Genomic DNA, 15,096 nt, shown 5'->3' with positions numbered 1-15,096 from the left:
TACTGGAGGAAAACTGACCCAGGACCCCAAAAGCAGTCAGGACTTAGATCCTTAAAATGCAGATCTGAACTAGAGGAAGGCCCAACAGTGTGTCTGGGTGTCTCTGAGGGCTTCGTGGGGTTTGTACAAGAAAAGTCTCACGCATTTGGGCACCTGTCCCCAGTTGGTGGTGATGTTTGAAGAAAGTTAGAACGTGGAGCCTTGCCGGAGGAGGAAACAAGTCACTGGGGGCGGCCCTTGAGAGTTTACAGCCTCACCCCATTTCCAGTTCACTCTCTGCTTCCTGTGTACACTGACATGTGACCCCCTCAGCTTCCTGCTCTGGCCACCCATGGCTCTAACTTCTTTGCCTTATGCGCTCCCTCTCTGGAACTGGAAATCAAAATAAAGCCCTCCTTCCATTTCATCCAGCCGCTGAAAAGCAACTACTCCAGGATTCCATAGCCACGTGCCGAGATCTGCCGTGCCAGAAAAGCATGAGCAGGGACTGCAAACCACAGGGAAGTTGTGGACACAGAGTACCACCAACAGATTCTGGTAACACCCAAATGAACGTCACTTAGAATTTTACATCATTAGTGGAACCAGCGACCTTCCTATTACAAAAAAGAGTATCAGACGCAGTTTTAATCTCCAAGTGCAAGCAGTTCTTAGTACGGGTCCTATTGAAAATCTCTGCTGTTCAGTTCCTCACTATTTGCTTGGCCCTGTGCACACGGCTCTGCATACGATGCAGCTGAGGTGGGGCAACAGCGAAGCGTGGAGTCCCTGAGCAGCCCACCCCCCTTGCTCGGCCTTGTCCTGTGGCAGCAAGACAGGACAGACAAGACGTCGCGGCCATATGAAAATTTTAAAAACTAGTTTTGCAGACACTTTTCAACTAGAAAACGTTTGAGCCTTTTCATTTAAAAATTGTATTCCTACTTCAACTGATGAAGATAGGTTGCATTAGGAGCCGCGTGACCTCTCAAATGGGTCTTCCTTCAGAAGAACTATTTGCCATCTCTTCAAAAATAAGTTGCAATAAATACTTGTTCCACCAACATAGCATGACACAGACAAGGTACAAGTACTAGATGAGGAGAGAGGATGGAAACAGCTCTAGACCTTGTCCCTGTTGATGGGGAAATGCCCTAAAAGACAACAGATTCTAGCTTCCTGGGGGCTGCCATCCTGCAGAATGAGCTACCCCAGGGAGCAGCAGAGAAACAAAGCCCTGCTACTGAGGACTAGAGTGAGGAGGCATCAGCTGCTGAGGGAGATGCAAAAACAAAACCTGTCAGTTTCCCAGTGATGTGAGGCGGTTCCAGGGTCTTCTAGACAGGATGGAGGCAGTCACGTGGCAAGGACCTGCTGGAGGACCTCCCTGGTTCCTGGTCTTCTTTCACGTCACAGGGATAACTTAGCGTAAACTTAGGTCACAGTTCCCACACAAACAAACATACCAGGCACTTCCCAGTTTCGGGGTCACAGACGTCACTGTGGTTGTTGCAACTGCAGGGCACACAAGGAGCTATCAGAGGGCGGGGTCCCCGGCCACCACTTTCTGGGAGCTTCCCTCTGTGGTACCCGGGAGCACAGTCCTAAAGGGAGGCACAGTGGACAAGAAAGTGGATGCTGATTAAAATCTGGACACAGAATAAATGTCCTTCTCCAGCAAAGACAGGTGGCTAACAAGCTCATGAGAAGTGTAACACCACTATCGGGAAGAAATGTAAACCAAACCCACACTAAGAGCTGAGCATGGTGACTTATACCCATGACCCCATCTGTGGGGAAACTGAGGCAGAAGGAGTCCTGTGAATTACAGTCCAGCCTAGGCTGCAGAGCAGAACATTGTCTCAAAACACTCCCACCAACAAAAACAAAAGTCCCCAGCTCTCCACAAAACCTACACCTCCCATCCAAACAGCAAAGCGGAACAAGCGCTGAAGATGTAAATAAAGTGGAGTTCTTGTGCAGAGCTGCTATGGAGGAAAGACAGTGTGCACACTCCCCCAAAATTAAAATGACGCTAGCCATGACTAACAAGTCTGGTGGATTCAGATTCAGGAGAAAGACGTGGAGGAACTAGAAGAGACATTCACAATCCCTTCCTCACAGCAGCATTTACAAAAGCAACCCACATCCCCGTAGAGAAATGAACATATCCAAATGACGGGCTAGTATTCAGCCTTAAAGAGGAAGGGACTCCAGCATGTATTAAATATGTGCTAAGTAAAAGGGGAAATCACAAAAGTGAATATACTGCAGGATTCCATTCATATGGGGAACAGTCAGTCAGATACGGAGCAGATGAAGGGCTGGAGGGAGGGGTGGGGGTTGGCTGGACAGATGCAGTTTCGGTCTGGTAAGAGAAAGAATGTTCTGGAGAACAAGTATATCCTCAGAACCACATGAACAAGCTTGACGCTGCTGACTTCCACACTTAAAAGTAGGTGGAGACAATAAATCTGAATTTATGTATATGTAAACAAAAACTAACTTTTTTTTTAAGTTCAAAAACCGATAGAAAGTGATGCTAAAGCTGCTCATGTGTTCCATTCCCCATGTGGGACTGAGTAGATGAACACACTTCAGCCAGGAAACAGGTGTGAACTGAACGCCTCCCTACCTGACATGAGAATCCAGCGGTACCAGGAGGGCAGACGCACTGCTCTAACAGGGACGCTGCCTCTCCCCCAGAGGGCAGCTCTCCAGCCTTCCTGCCAACCTCCATGGAGATGTTGGCAATCCTAAGCCACCATTGGGAAAAGAAGTGGGAGAAGAAGCATTAACATGTGAGAAACTTCCAGAAACAAGGCACATGGTTTACCATTTGCATCTGAACTGTATGGAGCCTGAGACCTATTCCATGGAGTTCTTCTGCTCACAGTTGCAAAGCATGTTAGCACGTAGGAGGGTGTGGTTACAGAAAAAGGCCATGGCCAGCATGTCAGGACCTGAACACCTTCAACACTTGCCAATACTGCGCTGCCCAGCAGTGAACATATTTCCTCATGGGCTATTAGATGAGAAGGTGACAGGACAGACATGGCTACCTCTCCCCCCACCACTAAATAAAAGCTTTCAGGGGTCTAATAGTCTTTTTAAGAAATATTTTATTTCATCCAAGATTCCACCGTGTTACACTACTGCCGTGGCCAGGTGGATAATCTGTAGTTCACATAATTCCATAATTATACTCTGATAGTCTGGGTGGAATGCCCCCCAGAAAGTGTTCATCACATGGTCCCCATCTGAAGGCGTGCCTTTGAGGGGGATATTTTGTCCCCAAACCCCCCTCACTTGCTCTCTACTTCCTGCCTGCTCTGCAGTAAGCAGCTTGAGTCTGACGGAGTCAGCCAAGCACAGACTCAAACCTCTTGAACTGTGAACCTGTTGGGTCTGGATGAGAAATGCCCCGCCCCTCACAGGCTTGTGTAACTGAACACTTGGTCCCTTGTGGGTGGCGCTGTTTGGGGAGCTCATGGAGCCTTTCTGAGGTATGGCCTTGCTGGAGGGAGCACACTGCTGGGGGTGACTTTGAGGGGTTAGAGTCTCATCCCAGCTAGGGTTCACTCACTTGGCATCTCCTGGGTGGCTAAATGTGATGCTCGGCTCTCTGTGCTAACACCTGCCATGTCTCCCTGCTGTTATGGACATCTAGTCCTCTGGAACCATAATCCAAAATAAACTATTTTCTTCTGTAAGTTTCTTGGGCCAGAGTGTTTATCACCCCAACAGGAAAACAACTAATGTAGAACCCAAATGCACTTTTCCACCTTCAAAACTGTCTGTCTCGGGTGTTTTGTTACAGCATCAGAAAGGTGACTAACAAGCTATTAATATTTAACAAGGTTTTGCTAAGGAATAGAGATGTATCTATTAATAAAGATGTAGGTAGTTAGAGTGAAGGGACAAATCTTCCATTTCTGCATCAAACCATGAAAATATTCAAAACTCTGGAGTAGCAGGTCTTAACCTGTGAGTTATGACCCCCTTGGGAGGGTTGCATGACCCTCTCACAGGGGTCATCTAAGACCATCGGAAAAGACAGATATTTACATTACGATTCTTAACAGTAGCAAAATTATGAAGTAGCAATGAAAATAATGTTATGGTTGGGGGTCACTACAACATGAGGGATTGTACTAAAGGGTCGCAGTATTGAGAAGGTCGAGAACTGCTGATCTAGAGGCTTCTGAGTACCTGCTCTGCTGTAATCCTTGACCATACGATGCCTTGATGAGGACATATTCAATATTGCTAAGAATAGACATAAAATCGGAGTGCGTAACATGTTCTTCAGACACAGAGTTAAAGTATTTCCAAGACTCCTGTGGATGAGAAATGTGTCCAATTAAAATCAGAGTTCAAATGGTCACAAGACATACAGCCTTAAAGGAGAACACAGCTATTTCATAAGCATCAGCCCTACTCAAGTGGTTCATGAACTGACAAAGATCTGTTGTGACCTAACAGGCAGGTGGCTTACCAGGAGGATATGCCAGATAAAGGGATGTGACATATCCTGGGCAGGACAGAGCAAAAAGAGGTATGATTTCATCATGTGACTTGGAACAGTCTACAATGTAAAGCTTAAGAGGATTTAATATATCTGGACTTTGGTTGAACCTGAATACCCACAACTGTGGACAGCAAGGCTGTGGGTAAGGGATGACACTACTGCAGTGTGCCTTCCATGAGGCCATGAAATGTGAATCACTCTTAGAACTCTGGATAAGCCCACTGGGGGTCAGACCCCAGGGTCAACTTGCACTCTCTTTCATTTAGCTCTAGACTTTTGTTACCCTGACGGTGAAGTTCACATCCTTAAGGAACATATGTGGAACAATCACACATCACCTCTTTCATTTCCACTTCATAATCCTGTCTCACTCCATTCTCTGGCGCTGGGGCATCCATATAAATGACGTGCTTCCTGGCCCGACCTCCTTTGATGAGAACTTGAGGCTCATAATTGGATGTGCCGGTGCCGTGGGTAGAGTAGAATGCCACGTTGTACCTCAGTTTCCCACTGTAGGCCAGGAGCTAACAAATGACACACTTGTCTTACTCCTGTGATGCAGACTTGGTGTAAAGACATTTTATGCAAAGTTTGCCGTTATACAAAAGGTATTACACGTCACAATGTATCTCATTACAAATATGTGTTCAGGGCCAGGCAGCCATGGTATATATCTTTAATTAATCCCAGCACTCGGGAGGCAGAGGCAGGTGGTTCTCTGTGAGTTTAGGGTCAGCCTGGGCTACAGAGAGAATTCCAGGACAGGCTCCAGGCTCCAAAGCCATACAGAGAAACCCTGTCTCGAAAAAATAAATGTGGTGTGGGACCAGACTCCTTCTACTCTGCTTATTAATCGTCTCAGAGATAGACTGAAGTTATGATCCCAGTGATTCCACCAAAGGTAGTATTGGGAGACACCACCAGCATAAGGATTCTAATTACTTTCAGGCTCCTTTGAATTAAAATCATCCATATCCATATACCACTGGGGTAGATTTCTAAAATTTAAAGAACAAAGTGAGCCTGCATAGTAGAAAAGATAAGTTATCCTAGCATTCAGGACAGTGAGGCAGGAGGATGGAAAATTTGAGGCTAGCCTGGACTAACACACCGAACCCTATCCCAGAAAAACCAGAATGATCCAGAGATCGGAGTGAATGACAAGGAAGGGCTCTCAGAGCCTTCGAGTGCCCTTTCATAGGAGAGTGCTCACCAAGCAACCATCACTTCCTCTAGAAGAGTTCCCCAGGGCAGACCTAGCATTGAGAATTACATTCAGCTGCCACTAGGAACTACAGTATAGACTTCCTGAATTATTGATTTAGAAAGGAGAAAAAAAACGTGAATTAAGGAAACTGTAAAGGACTTAAAAATCAAAACATTCGAAGATCCAAACCTTTGCAGGGATTTTTATAAGTGCTGAATAATCTCCACCCTCACTCAAAAGAGTGATTAAACAACTGTGTCCTTTAATGGTGGGCAGGAGAATGTCTCCACCCTCACTCAGAAGATTGATTAAGTAGCCATGTCCTTTAATGATGGGCAGAGGTAGCACACTCTGATTTTCTCTCCAGGAAGGGAGTGGACGAGGCTAGTGTATGCTCACCTGATCTCCCTCAAACTGCTTTGGGAGTCGCCAGTAAAATGGCTCTGCATGGATGTGCTGGCGGACGGCCTCCGCATCCAGCAAGGTGTCAGGGGCCTGGAAATGCACACCTTCAATGGTGCCCTTGAGGTTGCTCTGTGAGACCACATGCAGCAGAGGCTGATCGGAGGCCAGCGTTATCTAGGCATGGGAAAGAGAAAGACATGCTTTCAGGTTAAGTTCCCGTAAAGTAACTCAGTGAGTAACAGCACTGACTATGTAAGCCTTAGGACCCATGAGTATCAGCACTCATGCAAAACACCAGGTGGGGCTGAATGTGAACCTGTAACCCGGATGCTACAGGGAACAGAGAAAGGAGGATAAGCTATGGCTTGCAGGCTACTAGCTAACTCCAGGTTTAGTGAAGACCCAGGCTCAAGGGGATAGAGTAGAGAGTCACAGAGCAGGATTATTCAATATCCTCCTGGTAACTTCTGCACACAAAAATGGGCAGCACCACACACACACACACACACACACACACACACACACACACACACACACACTCACACTCACACAGAGCCCAGATTTGATCTGATGGATCCTTCAGTGGTCCCCAGACAAAGTAGTTTCATTTTAGGGCAGAGAAGTAAAGACTTTTCCTGTAGATTGTACGTCTGGGTCAGCATGAGCTGAAGCACTATGATTAGGTTCAAGCTATTGTTACCCTTGAGCAACCATCAATGACAGGAGGTACATGTGGAGATGGTGCAGTTGGTTCTTCTTTCCAAGTAAAGCTTTCGATGGGTCAGCAGAAGGTGGGCATAGAAAGCCATCAGCTGTTTATGATACTGGATGGCAGAAGCGCTTAGAACTCTCTGACCTTATACCAAGCAAATCACTACCCTACAATTTCTGATGTCTCTGCTCCCTCTCAAGGTCCACCTGACTCCCAGAGGCAAGTGAGGGCTAAAACCCTTTCCACTGTGCGTATGCGACTTACCAGAGTCCTCACATAACCCTTCAACTCTGAGCAGAGCTGCGACAGACCAGAGCAGAAGCAGGGCCTGCAGCCTAGGGGGTTGTCAATTTGCAAGGCAAAGGTGCCAGCCCGGCACTCGCTGCACTGGAGTCCCAGGACATTCTCCTAAAGGTGGGGAAAAAAAAGGAAAGAAAAGAAATTAATGCATGAAAAAGAAGAAGAGATGTGATCTTTTCTATACACAGAGACAAAGTCATAAAAAACACTGTCCTACAAGCATCGCTAAACTCAGTCTTCCACGGCCACATCTCTAACTGAAGTCTGCTCTTCCACAGCACAGCTCCCCAAGTGTGACTGAGGGTCAAAACTATGGTGGGAGGGGCTGGAAGTCACACATTGCCTAATGTGAATCTCCCATGGTCCCCAGCGGATTCTGAGGGCCTCCGGATAGAGCCCCAGGCTAAGGGAAGAAAATCCAGGTCCTTGCCATTCTGACCGACTGGAGCGAGGACAGTTGCTAGCATATATGGGAAGACACTTCCAAAATGTGCTACCCGTGACTCTTTCCTTTATCACTTCTAACCCCACACCAACCCACCGCCATCAGGCTGTCTCCTCATCCTCTTTGCAGAGAGGACGAGAGAAGGTGGCAATCACCTGGCAGCAAAGCATGTTGGGAAAAAACCAAACAGACACATGTGCAATTCAAAAATGACATTCAACTCTTACCTCGTGGGCAAATATTGTATACAATTTCCCTTTACTTTTGCATGCATATATAATAATTACTGCTCAAGAGTGCAGCTGTGAAAAATCCCAAATCTTCCTGAAAGCCCGGCTAACTAGTGTATTTCTTCAAGAAAGAATGACTCCTCGGTCTATGGATGCATCCTAGAAAGCTGTGTTCGGAGGAGTTCAGTCACCAGACATGTAGAAGTGGCAAAAACTTTATTTTAAGAATCTTCCATCATTTCAGGAGAGAACATGGAGACTCTAACATCAGATATCAAAGTATGGAACTGTTGAAGGAAGTATTTGACACCATACTTCTAGTCACTAGAATCTAACGTAAATAGGCAGAAGCTCAGGAGTGGGTATGAGGCAGCCAGGGGAAGAGAACAGAGGCTCGAGGATCCAGGACACGTACCTTGCAGGAGCAGGTGCCACTGTCCCCTGTGCAGCTGCAGAGACCCTGTTCCAGGTCACAGGTGTCGGCCAGGGTCCCCCTCAGGTCGCAGTCACAGGGGACACAGTCAGGAAACTTCCGGTAACCCAAGGAACACTGATCGCAGCTCTGCCCACCAAACCCTTCTTTGCAGGGGCACTGGCCAGACAGAACATCACACTGCGGACCCGTGGAGCCAGCCATGCTGCAGTTACAAGCCTGAGAGAGAGAAAGAGAACAATACAACCAATGCAAGGGCCAGAACTACGTCCTCAGAGAGCACAAACTGAGACCCCAGGAAAACACAGTGTGTATTCAGACCAGCCGACCGCCTGTGTCCCTACATGGGACCGTGCTGTCAGGGACCAATGGGACAAGGGCTATACAGTAGGACATGCATGTACACTAGTGGACAAGGCACTGGAACTGTGAACTAGAATTGAACGTAATGGTGCTATCAACTCTGCAAAACTCTTTTAGAGGCCAAACAGCGGCCCCACTAAACCCAAACCACACCCAATTCTAGCCTGAGAAAATTATTTACAGGAAACTATAGCTCTCAGACTCAAACTAATTCTCTATCGAACCTATTTACAACTCCATTTGAAAATATAATATAGACTAGGCTAAAATATATTTAAAAGGCAATATCTCTATCTATCTATCTATCTATCTATCTATAGGTAGAGATAGATCAACAGATATAGATAGGTATTGCCTATATATCTATAATAGATATTGATATATAATATATGTATATTATATAGATATTCTTTTATATAGATAGATATGTAGATATTGCTTAGATAGATATAGATATATAGATATAAATTTCTAACTATCAATTTCAAAGCTAACTTCTTGAAGAAAACTCAAAATGAGCAATTTGGAAGATGCTACTCTTCTGCATTATTCCTGAGTCTATTATATACGTGTTTATTTATTTAAAGGCAGAGGTCTTCCTAGTCTAGCTCCCCAGGCTATCCTAGAACTACGCTCAAACAATCCCCCGACCTCAGCCTCCCAAGTAACGTGAACTACAGGTGCACCACCAGTGCGTCAAGCTGTACTGATTTTAAATATAAACTATGGAGATATTTAACTGCTCCGAACCAAGCCAGTGGATACAAGGAAGATCGTGCCAGGGAAGAAACTCATCCCAGCATGGTGGCAGCACCCACCTGGCACCCCCGCTCTGGGTCCCGGCCCCAGTAAGCCTCCTCACACTCCTCACACTTCAGACCCTGGGTGTGAGGAGGACAGAGGCACTCTCCAGAGTCAGGGTCACAGGTATTCTGAGTATGCGTGCAGTCGCAGGCTAAAACAAAAGAAGCATCACAGATTTAGATGTCTCATGGGACTCAGGGGAGACAGAGAGCACAAGTGACTTCTCTTTTATCGATGACCAGAACCACCATGAAAAGAGATGGAGCTATTCCCAAGACCTCCTCATCTCTCCCAGAGGTAGCTGCCCTCCATGTCAGAGAGGTCATCAGAGCGGAAGAAGTGGGACAAATATGGCTTGATGACCAGAAGAACAGAGGGCTCTAATACAGTGGTTCTCAACCTGCAGGACGTGACCCCCCTGGAGGAGGGTCATCATCAGATGTTTACATTGCACTTCAGAAAAACAGCAAAATTACAGTTATGAAGGAGCAATGAAATAATGTTATTAGTTCGGTGGGGGTGGGGTCACCACAACATGAGGAACTGTATTAAAGGGTCGCAGCAGCGTGAGGAAGGTTGAGAACCGCTGCTCTAATGTTACCAGGTTCTCATCATTTGCCTACTGTTGTGTTAGATGTGACCCTCCGTCCTTACAAACATCACTGGATGTGGACTGCAATCAGGGTTTCAAAAACCGTGGCTAACACAACAAGGAGGTGGGGACTCGGAACCAAATGCCTGCTTGTACCCAGAAACAGAAATCGGGTATGGAGCCCCACTGTAAAGACAAGAGGAAAGTGAAGGAACTTCACACAAGTTATCCTGACATCAAGGAAGGTCACAGAGAAGGTTTTACAGGGAACATAAGGAGCTCAGGAGCTTACGTATGCAGCCACCATCCTGGAACGCATAGAAGCCATGTGAACACCTGTCGCATTTTTTCCCAGTTACGCCTGGTACACAGTGACACTGGCCTTCCTCTGTGCAGTTGTCTGATGTGGAGCCCTCCACACTGCAGTTACAGGGTACACAGCCAAGCCCTGTGTCCAGCCCATAATAGCCAGGCTATGACACAAGAGAGGAAGAATATAGGTTAGTAGCCCATACACACATACTGTAATGTTCTCCAAGTTACACACACACAAGATGCTCCAGAGAACCATCATGTTCTCAGTACATGTCTGTTCCTGAGCACACTGCACGCATGCTCTCTTGAGGGGAAGGTACTGCACAGACTGGCCAAGAGTGAGTTCGTCCCACGTGAATTCAAGTTCCCGTGGACCCAGGTTAAGTGTCAATCACACAACACTGGTAAACAAATGAGTGGCCTGCCATGATCAGCATATGTCTTACCAGGCACTGGTCACACTGCTGGCCTGTCACCTGAGGTTTGCAGTCACACAGCCCAGTCTCCAGGTGGCACACGCCAGAAAGGGAGCCATTTTCATGGCAGTCACAGGCTAGGACACACAAGACACATAATGCTTTTTTCAAAAACCATGGTTAGAATAAAATCCTTTTAATTCCCAAAGGAAAAGCCTTCAACATTCACCATGCCATGTCACAGAGCTAACATACTTCACAGACAGTTTGTGAAGCAACCACAACAGAGGGACATTGGCCCTGGATACCGGAGACTTGAGGGCCTGAGACAGGGCTGGGATCAGCGTCTGGGCTAACCCCACTACGCCTAAGAACCTGGCTACTTTCCAGTCTTGTTTTCTTTGGTGTATGTGGGCAATGCCACAGCCTTGCCTGAGATCCTGAGAGACTGCACTGCACGCCTGTGGCCCCATTCCCTGCTGCTCTTTTGAAGGGAATTACTCTTTCATTCCATAGCTTGCCTCTACACATGACTCCTAACCTCAGCACACAGCCTGCCCCCATCAACACATAGCTAAATGTACTCTGGTTTGAGGTATCCCTCCCTCTCCCTCCCCCACCCTATCATTCTGAAGGCATGTTTCTTTACCAGCTTTCCTCTTCCCTAGCCCTCTCTTTCCCTTAGTATGTCCATCAACCTCAACTCTTTATTGTACATCTCCCTGGTCTCTTATTTCCTAGTGTGTCACTTTTCAGAGTCTCTAGGAGAGCTCAAGGGTTAAACTCATCTTACAGGATCTTTCTTCAGAATTTGACCCACAGACCTCTCACTCCCTGTATGTTAAATCAAGGTGTCCATGTTACTGAGGTTCAGGTTGATGGCCAATGTCATGATTGATTTTATTTCCTAATGTGTATCCACAAGTTTTTTTTTTTTTTTTCTGTATGGCTGGCACCACCTTATCTCTATGCTGTAATGAAAGACTAGCAAATATTATCAAAATATCTAAGTGGCATTATTATTCCCTCATGCATCCCTTCCCTAAGACTGTGCAAAAACAAGACCTACTCCAGGTCAAGGCAGCAGAAACTGCAGCAGGAACCAGAGAGGGGACCCATGATGCTATTGGAGGAGCTATTGGTAGCCCATGGCTACGAGAAGGTTCCTTTGCTTCAGAGACACAGCGCCCTTTTCTCTGTCCATGCTTCAGTGGATGGCCCCAACTCCATCCACACAGCAGTAGTACCAAATGCACTCAGTGGTTTAAGAACAGAGTACATTAAATTGTGAAGGGGAAGTGGTGGGGAGATGGGAGGAGTTAAGAGACGATGGGGGAGTTGGAGAGGATGGGGGAGTTGGAGAGGATGGGGGAGTTGGAGAGGATGGGGGAGTTGGAGAGGATGGGGGAGTTGGAGATGTTGAGGGGTTGGAGAGGATGGGGGAGTTGGAGGGGAGGGTTTAGGGTGAATTTGATCAAAGTACATTGTATGCATGTTTAAAATTCTCCAACAATAAAGAGTTTTCTGAACTGTGCAAAAATACAAATGCCAAGGGCTCCAGTATTAGCCCCAAAGCTTGATCACCTCAGGCACATGAAACTGACTGTCTCAGTGAGTGGTTTTATGTCATCCCTAAGTTCAAGGCTCCAAACAGAACTTAGCAAATCAGCATAGCAGACCGCTGGGATACTCCACGACCATGCTTTAGAAAGCCTCATCCCTGATAATGAAGGATCAGTATTTTCTAGACTTCTGACCTTCAGAGATAACAGCTAATTAAGCCACTAGAGCACAGTGGGAGGAACTGAGTATCAGTTCTACATCTGACCAACAGAGACCCGCCATCAGTACACCAGGCATGTCCAAGATAAGGTCTCCTCGAGGCTAAGTCCTTTTGACAAAGACAGAACCGCTGTGCCCACATTGCTCACACACTCACCTCGGCAGTTTTTGGCAGTCACAGCGTCTCCAAAGAAGCCGTTTGCACACCTTTCACAGTGGGCGCCGTCTGTGTTCCACAAGCACTTTAGACATTCTCCCGTGACAGAGTCACAGTGGCCAGCCTCCAAGGGATCAACATTGCCGCTGCAGTTGCATGGTACACAGCTTCCCCCCGGCACAGTGGGGTTTCCGTAGTAACCGTCTGCACATCTGTAGCCAGGATAGAAAGCAGACCCTAATAAATAAGATGGCTCAAGATATTACCCCACTAGCCAGGGACTCCCTGGGCAGCTAATAAATCGGACTGGCTCTTTCTCTTAAGATTTGCAGTGGAAAAGAGATGACCCCCCACCCCCATCCAGACAGTCACAAATCTTCCTCGCCTGTTGTGAAATGGGAGCAGGACAAAAAACGAACATAAATCCAGAGGAGGTGCCGCCATGTCCGTAGCCCATTCTGACCTCCTCCTGGCCACTCAGGATGTCTCCCAGCCCTTGACAAGCTGAAGCAAGGCAGACCTCCAAGGCTTACCATGTGGGAAAACACAAGACTGGCTTTTGGGTGTCAGAAGATGATTCTTAAATCAAACCACCAATGCCCTAACTGTTGTCCGGCCAACGGAATAGTTAGACACATGAGGACCATGACTACTGACCCCGCCTTGCCTTCACCTAACATCTTTGCTGTGAACAGAGATGTACTCTGGGAGATGGAACACTGTTCTCTCCATGGGCATCCTGCTTTTCTCCATGGTCTGAGGAAATAAGTCACTCACCAAGATGCCAAGGCCACACTTAAAGCTCTATCTTTTAAGTGTCCACCCCTACACATTGTATTCATACATTAAATTATCGCACCATATCTACATGGTCTGGGCAACTGCTATGTGTCAATTAACAGTGAAGATTTGTAGATATTTAAGACGAAGACATCAACTTTGGACTGGATTTTTGAAATCATTAAGGCTGCTTTGGGGAATGGGGGTTGGAGGGTCGCAGTACCTCTCACACCAGGCTCCTGAGTAACCCGGGGCACACTGGTCACAGACCACTTCCTCTCCATCAGTGAGGTGGCAGGTGGGGCTGAAACTGTCAAAACATTTGAAAGAAATGTGATTTTTTCCAGTGGATACTGTTCATTTCTAAATATTTAAAACAGTTATTTTTGGATCCATCTGCCCTAACAAATGGTTCAACAGGTTCTCTCTCAGCCTTTAGCCTAGCTGTCAGCTTCCTTTGTCCATGGTTCATCATCTACTGCTTCCTCCCTCTCTGCCCTTTGGCTCACAGTACACTCACATCTCCCCAACTCTGCCTATCTTGTGCTAACCACTAACTGCTTCATCTGCACTGCCTAGTTCAACCTTGCTTCCTCCAAGAAGCCTACTTGGATTAGCTCCCTCTCTCCACTGTGGTTTGTTAGCACTAATTTTTCAGGCTCTAAAGACAGCTCCTCTGGACACTCGCACAGGGACACACATACACAGAGACAGAGAGACACAGAGAGACAGAGACACAGAGAAAGAGAGTCAGACAGAGATGCAGAGAGATAAGAGAGAAAGAGATAGACAGAAAAACAGACAGAGAGACAGAGACACAGAGAAAGAGAGTCAGACAGAGATGCAGAGAGATAAGAGAAAGAGATAGACAGAAAGACAGACAGACACAGAGAGAAAGAGAGACAGAGACACAGAGAAAGTCAGATAGACAGAGGTGCAGAGAGAGACAAGAGATAGACAGAAAGAGAGACAGACAGACAGACACACACAGAGTCAGAGACAGAAACAAAGACATCGAGAAAGAGAGATGTAGCTGGAAAGTTTTCTCTGTCAGCTTCCCACTACAAAGAGAGTCAGACAGACAGAGATACAGAGAGAGACAAGAAAGAGACAGACAGACAGACAGACAGACACACACACACACACACACACACACACACACACACACACACACACTGCTTGCTGAAGTTCTGGAGGGACTTGAATAATGAAGGCTAACAGTATCTCACCATGTCATCATGAGTAATGATTAACTGTCTCTACTGTCATTTTGGAATGGCTTGAGTGTGTTCCTCAGTTTCCTATGCATAAAGTTTGCCTCCCACTGTGCTGATGTTGAGAAATGGAAGTAGGGTCATTAGGGGCACTGCCTTTGGAAAGGATTAAGGTCCTTATGATGCCTCTATGTTAGTTCTCAAGAGAGCAAGCTATTACAAAAGAGTCAACCCAATCCTCAATCTCGTTTTATGCCATGTGACCTGTCTCTCTGTGCCATGTGACCTGTTTCTCACATATGTGCCACCACCACGATGCCATCACCATGAGGCTCTTAGGAGAAGCTGAACCTCCAGAATGAACTACATGAATATCTTTTCTTCTTAAGAGGCCCAGCTTCAAGGATTTCATGACAGTAGTGGAGTCTAAA

At 46.6% G+C, this 15,096-nt stretch overlaps 1 protein-coding gene across 1 annotated transcript in view; it reads right to left on the bottom strand.

Annotated features, from left to right (window-relative positions):
• The window catches only part of Lama1 (laminin subunit alpha 1), a 130,227-nt gene that overhangs the window by 48,057 nt on the left and 67,074 nt on the right, over nucleotides 1-15,096 (bottom strand). Inside the window, exons 18-29 of the mRNA XM_036173624.1 lie at nucleotides 13,675-13,761; nucleotides 12,672-12,883; nucleotides 10,763-10,869; nucleotides 10,294-10,474; nucleotides 9,424-9,560; nucleotides 8,225-8,461; nucleotides 7,099-7,242; nucleotides 6,117-6,296; nucleotides 4,849-5,034; nucleotides 4,192-4,319; nucleotides 2,615-2,735; nucleotides 1,446-1,583 (exon numbers count right to left, since the gene is read on the bottom strand). Coding sequence (XP_036029517.1) covers nucleotides 1,446-1,583; nucleotides 2,615-2,735; nucleotides 4,192-4,319; nucleotides 4,849-5,034; nucleotides 6,117-6,296; nucleotides 7,099-7,242; nucleotides 8,225-8,461; nucleotides 9,424-9,560; nucleotides 10,294-10,474; nucleotides 10,763-10,869; nucleotides 12,672-12,883; nucleotides 13,675-13,761 — 1,858 coding nt within the window. The remainder of the gene's footprint in view (nucleotides 1-1,445; nucleotides 1,584-2,614; nucleotides 2,736-4,191; nucleotides 4,320-4,848; nucleotides 5,035-6,116; nucleotides 6,297-7,098; nucleotides 7,243-8,224; nucleotides 8,462-9,423; nucleotides 9,561-10,293; nucleotides 10,475-10,762; nucleotides 10,870-12,671; nucleotides 12,884-13,674; nucleotides 13,762-15,096) is intronic.

This window comes from Onychomys torridus, chromosome 23, assembly GCF_903995425.1.
Source record: "Onychomys torridus chromosome 23, mOncTor1.1, whole genome shotgun sequence".
Lineage (NCBI taxonomy): Eukaryota > Metazoa > Chordata > Mammalia > Rodentia > Cricetidae > Onychomys > Onychomys torridus.
This window is presented reverse-complemented; position numbering and strand designations above follow the sequence as displayed.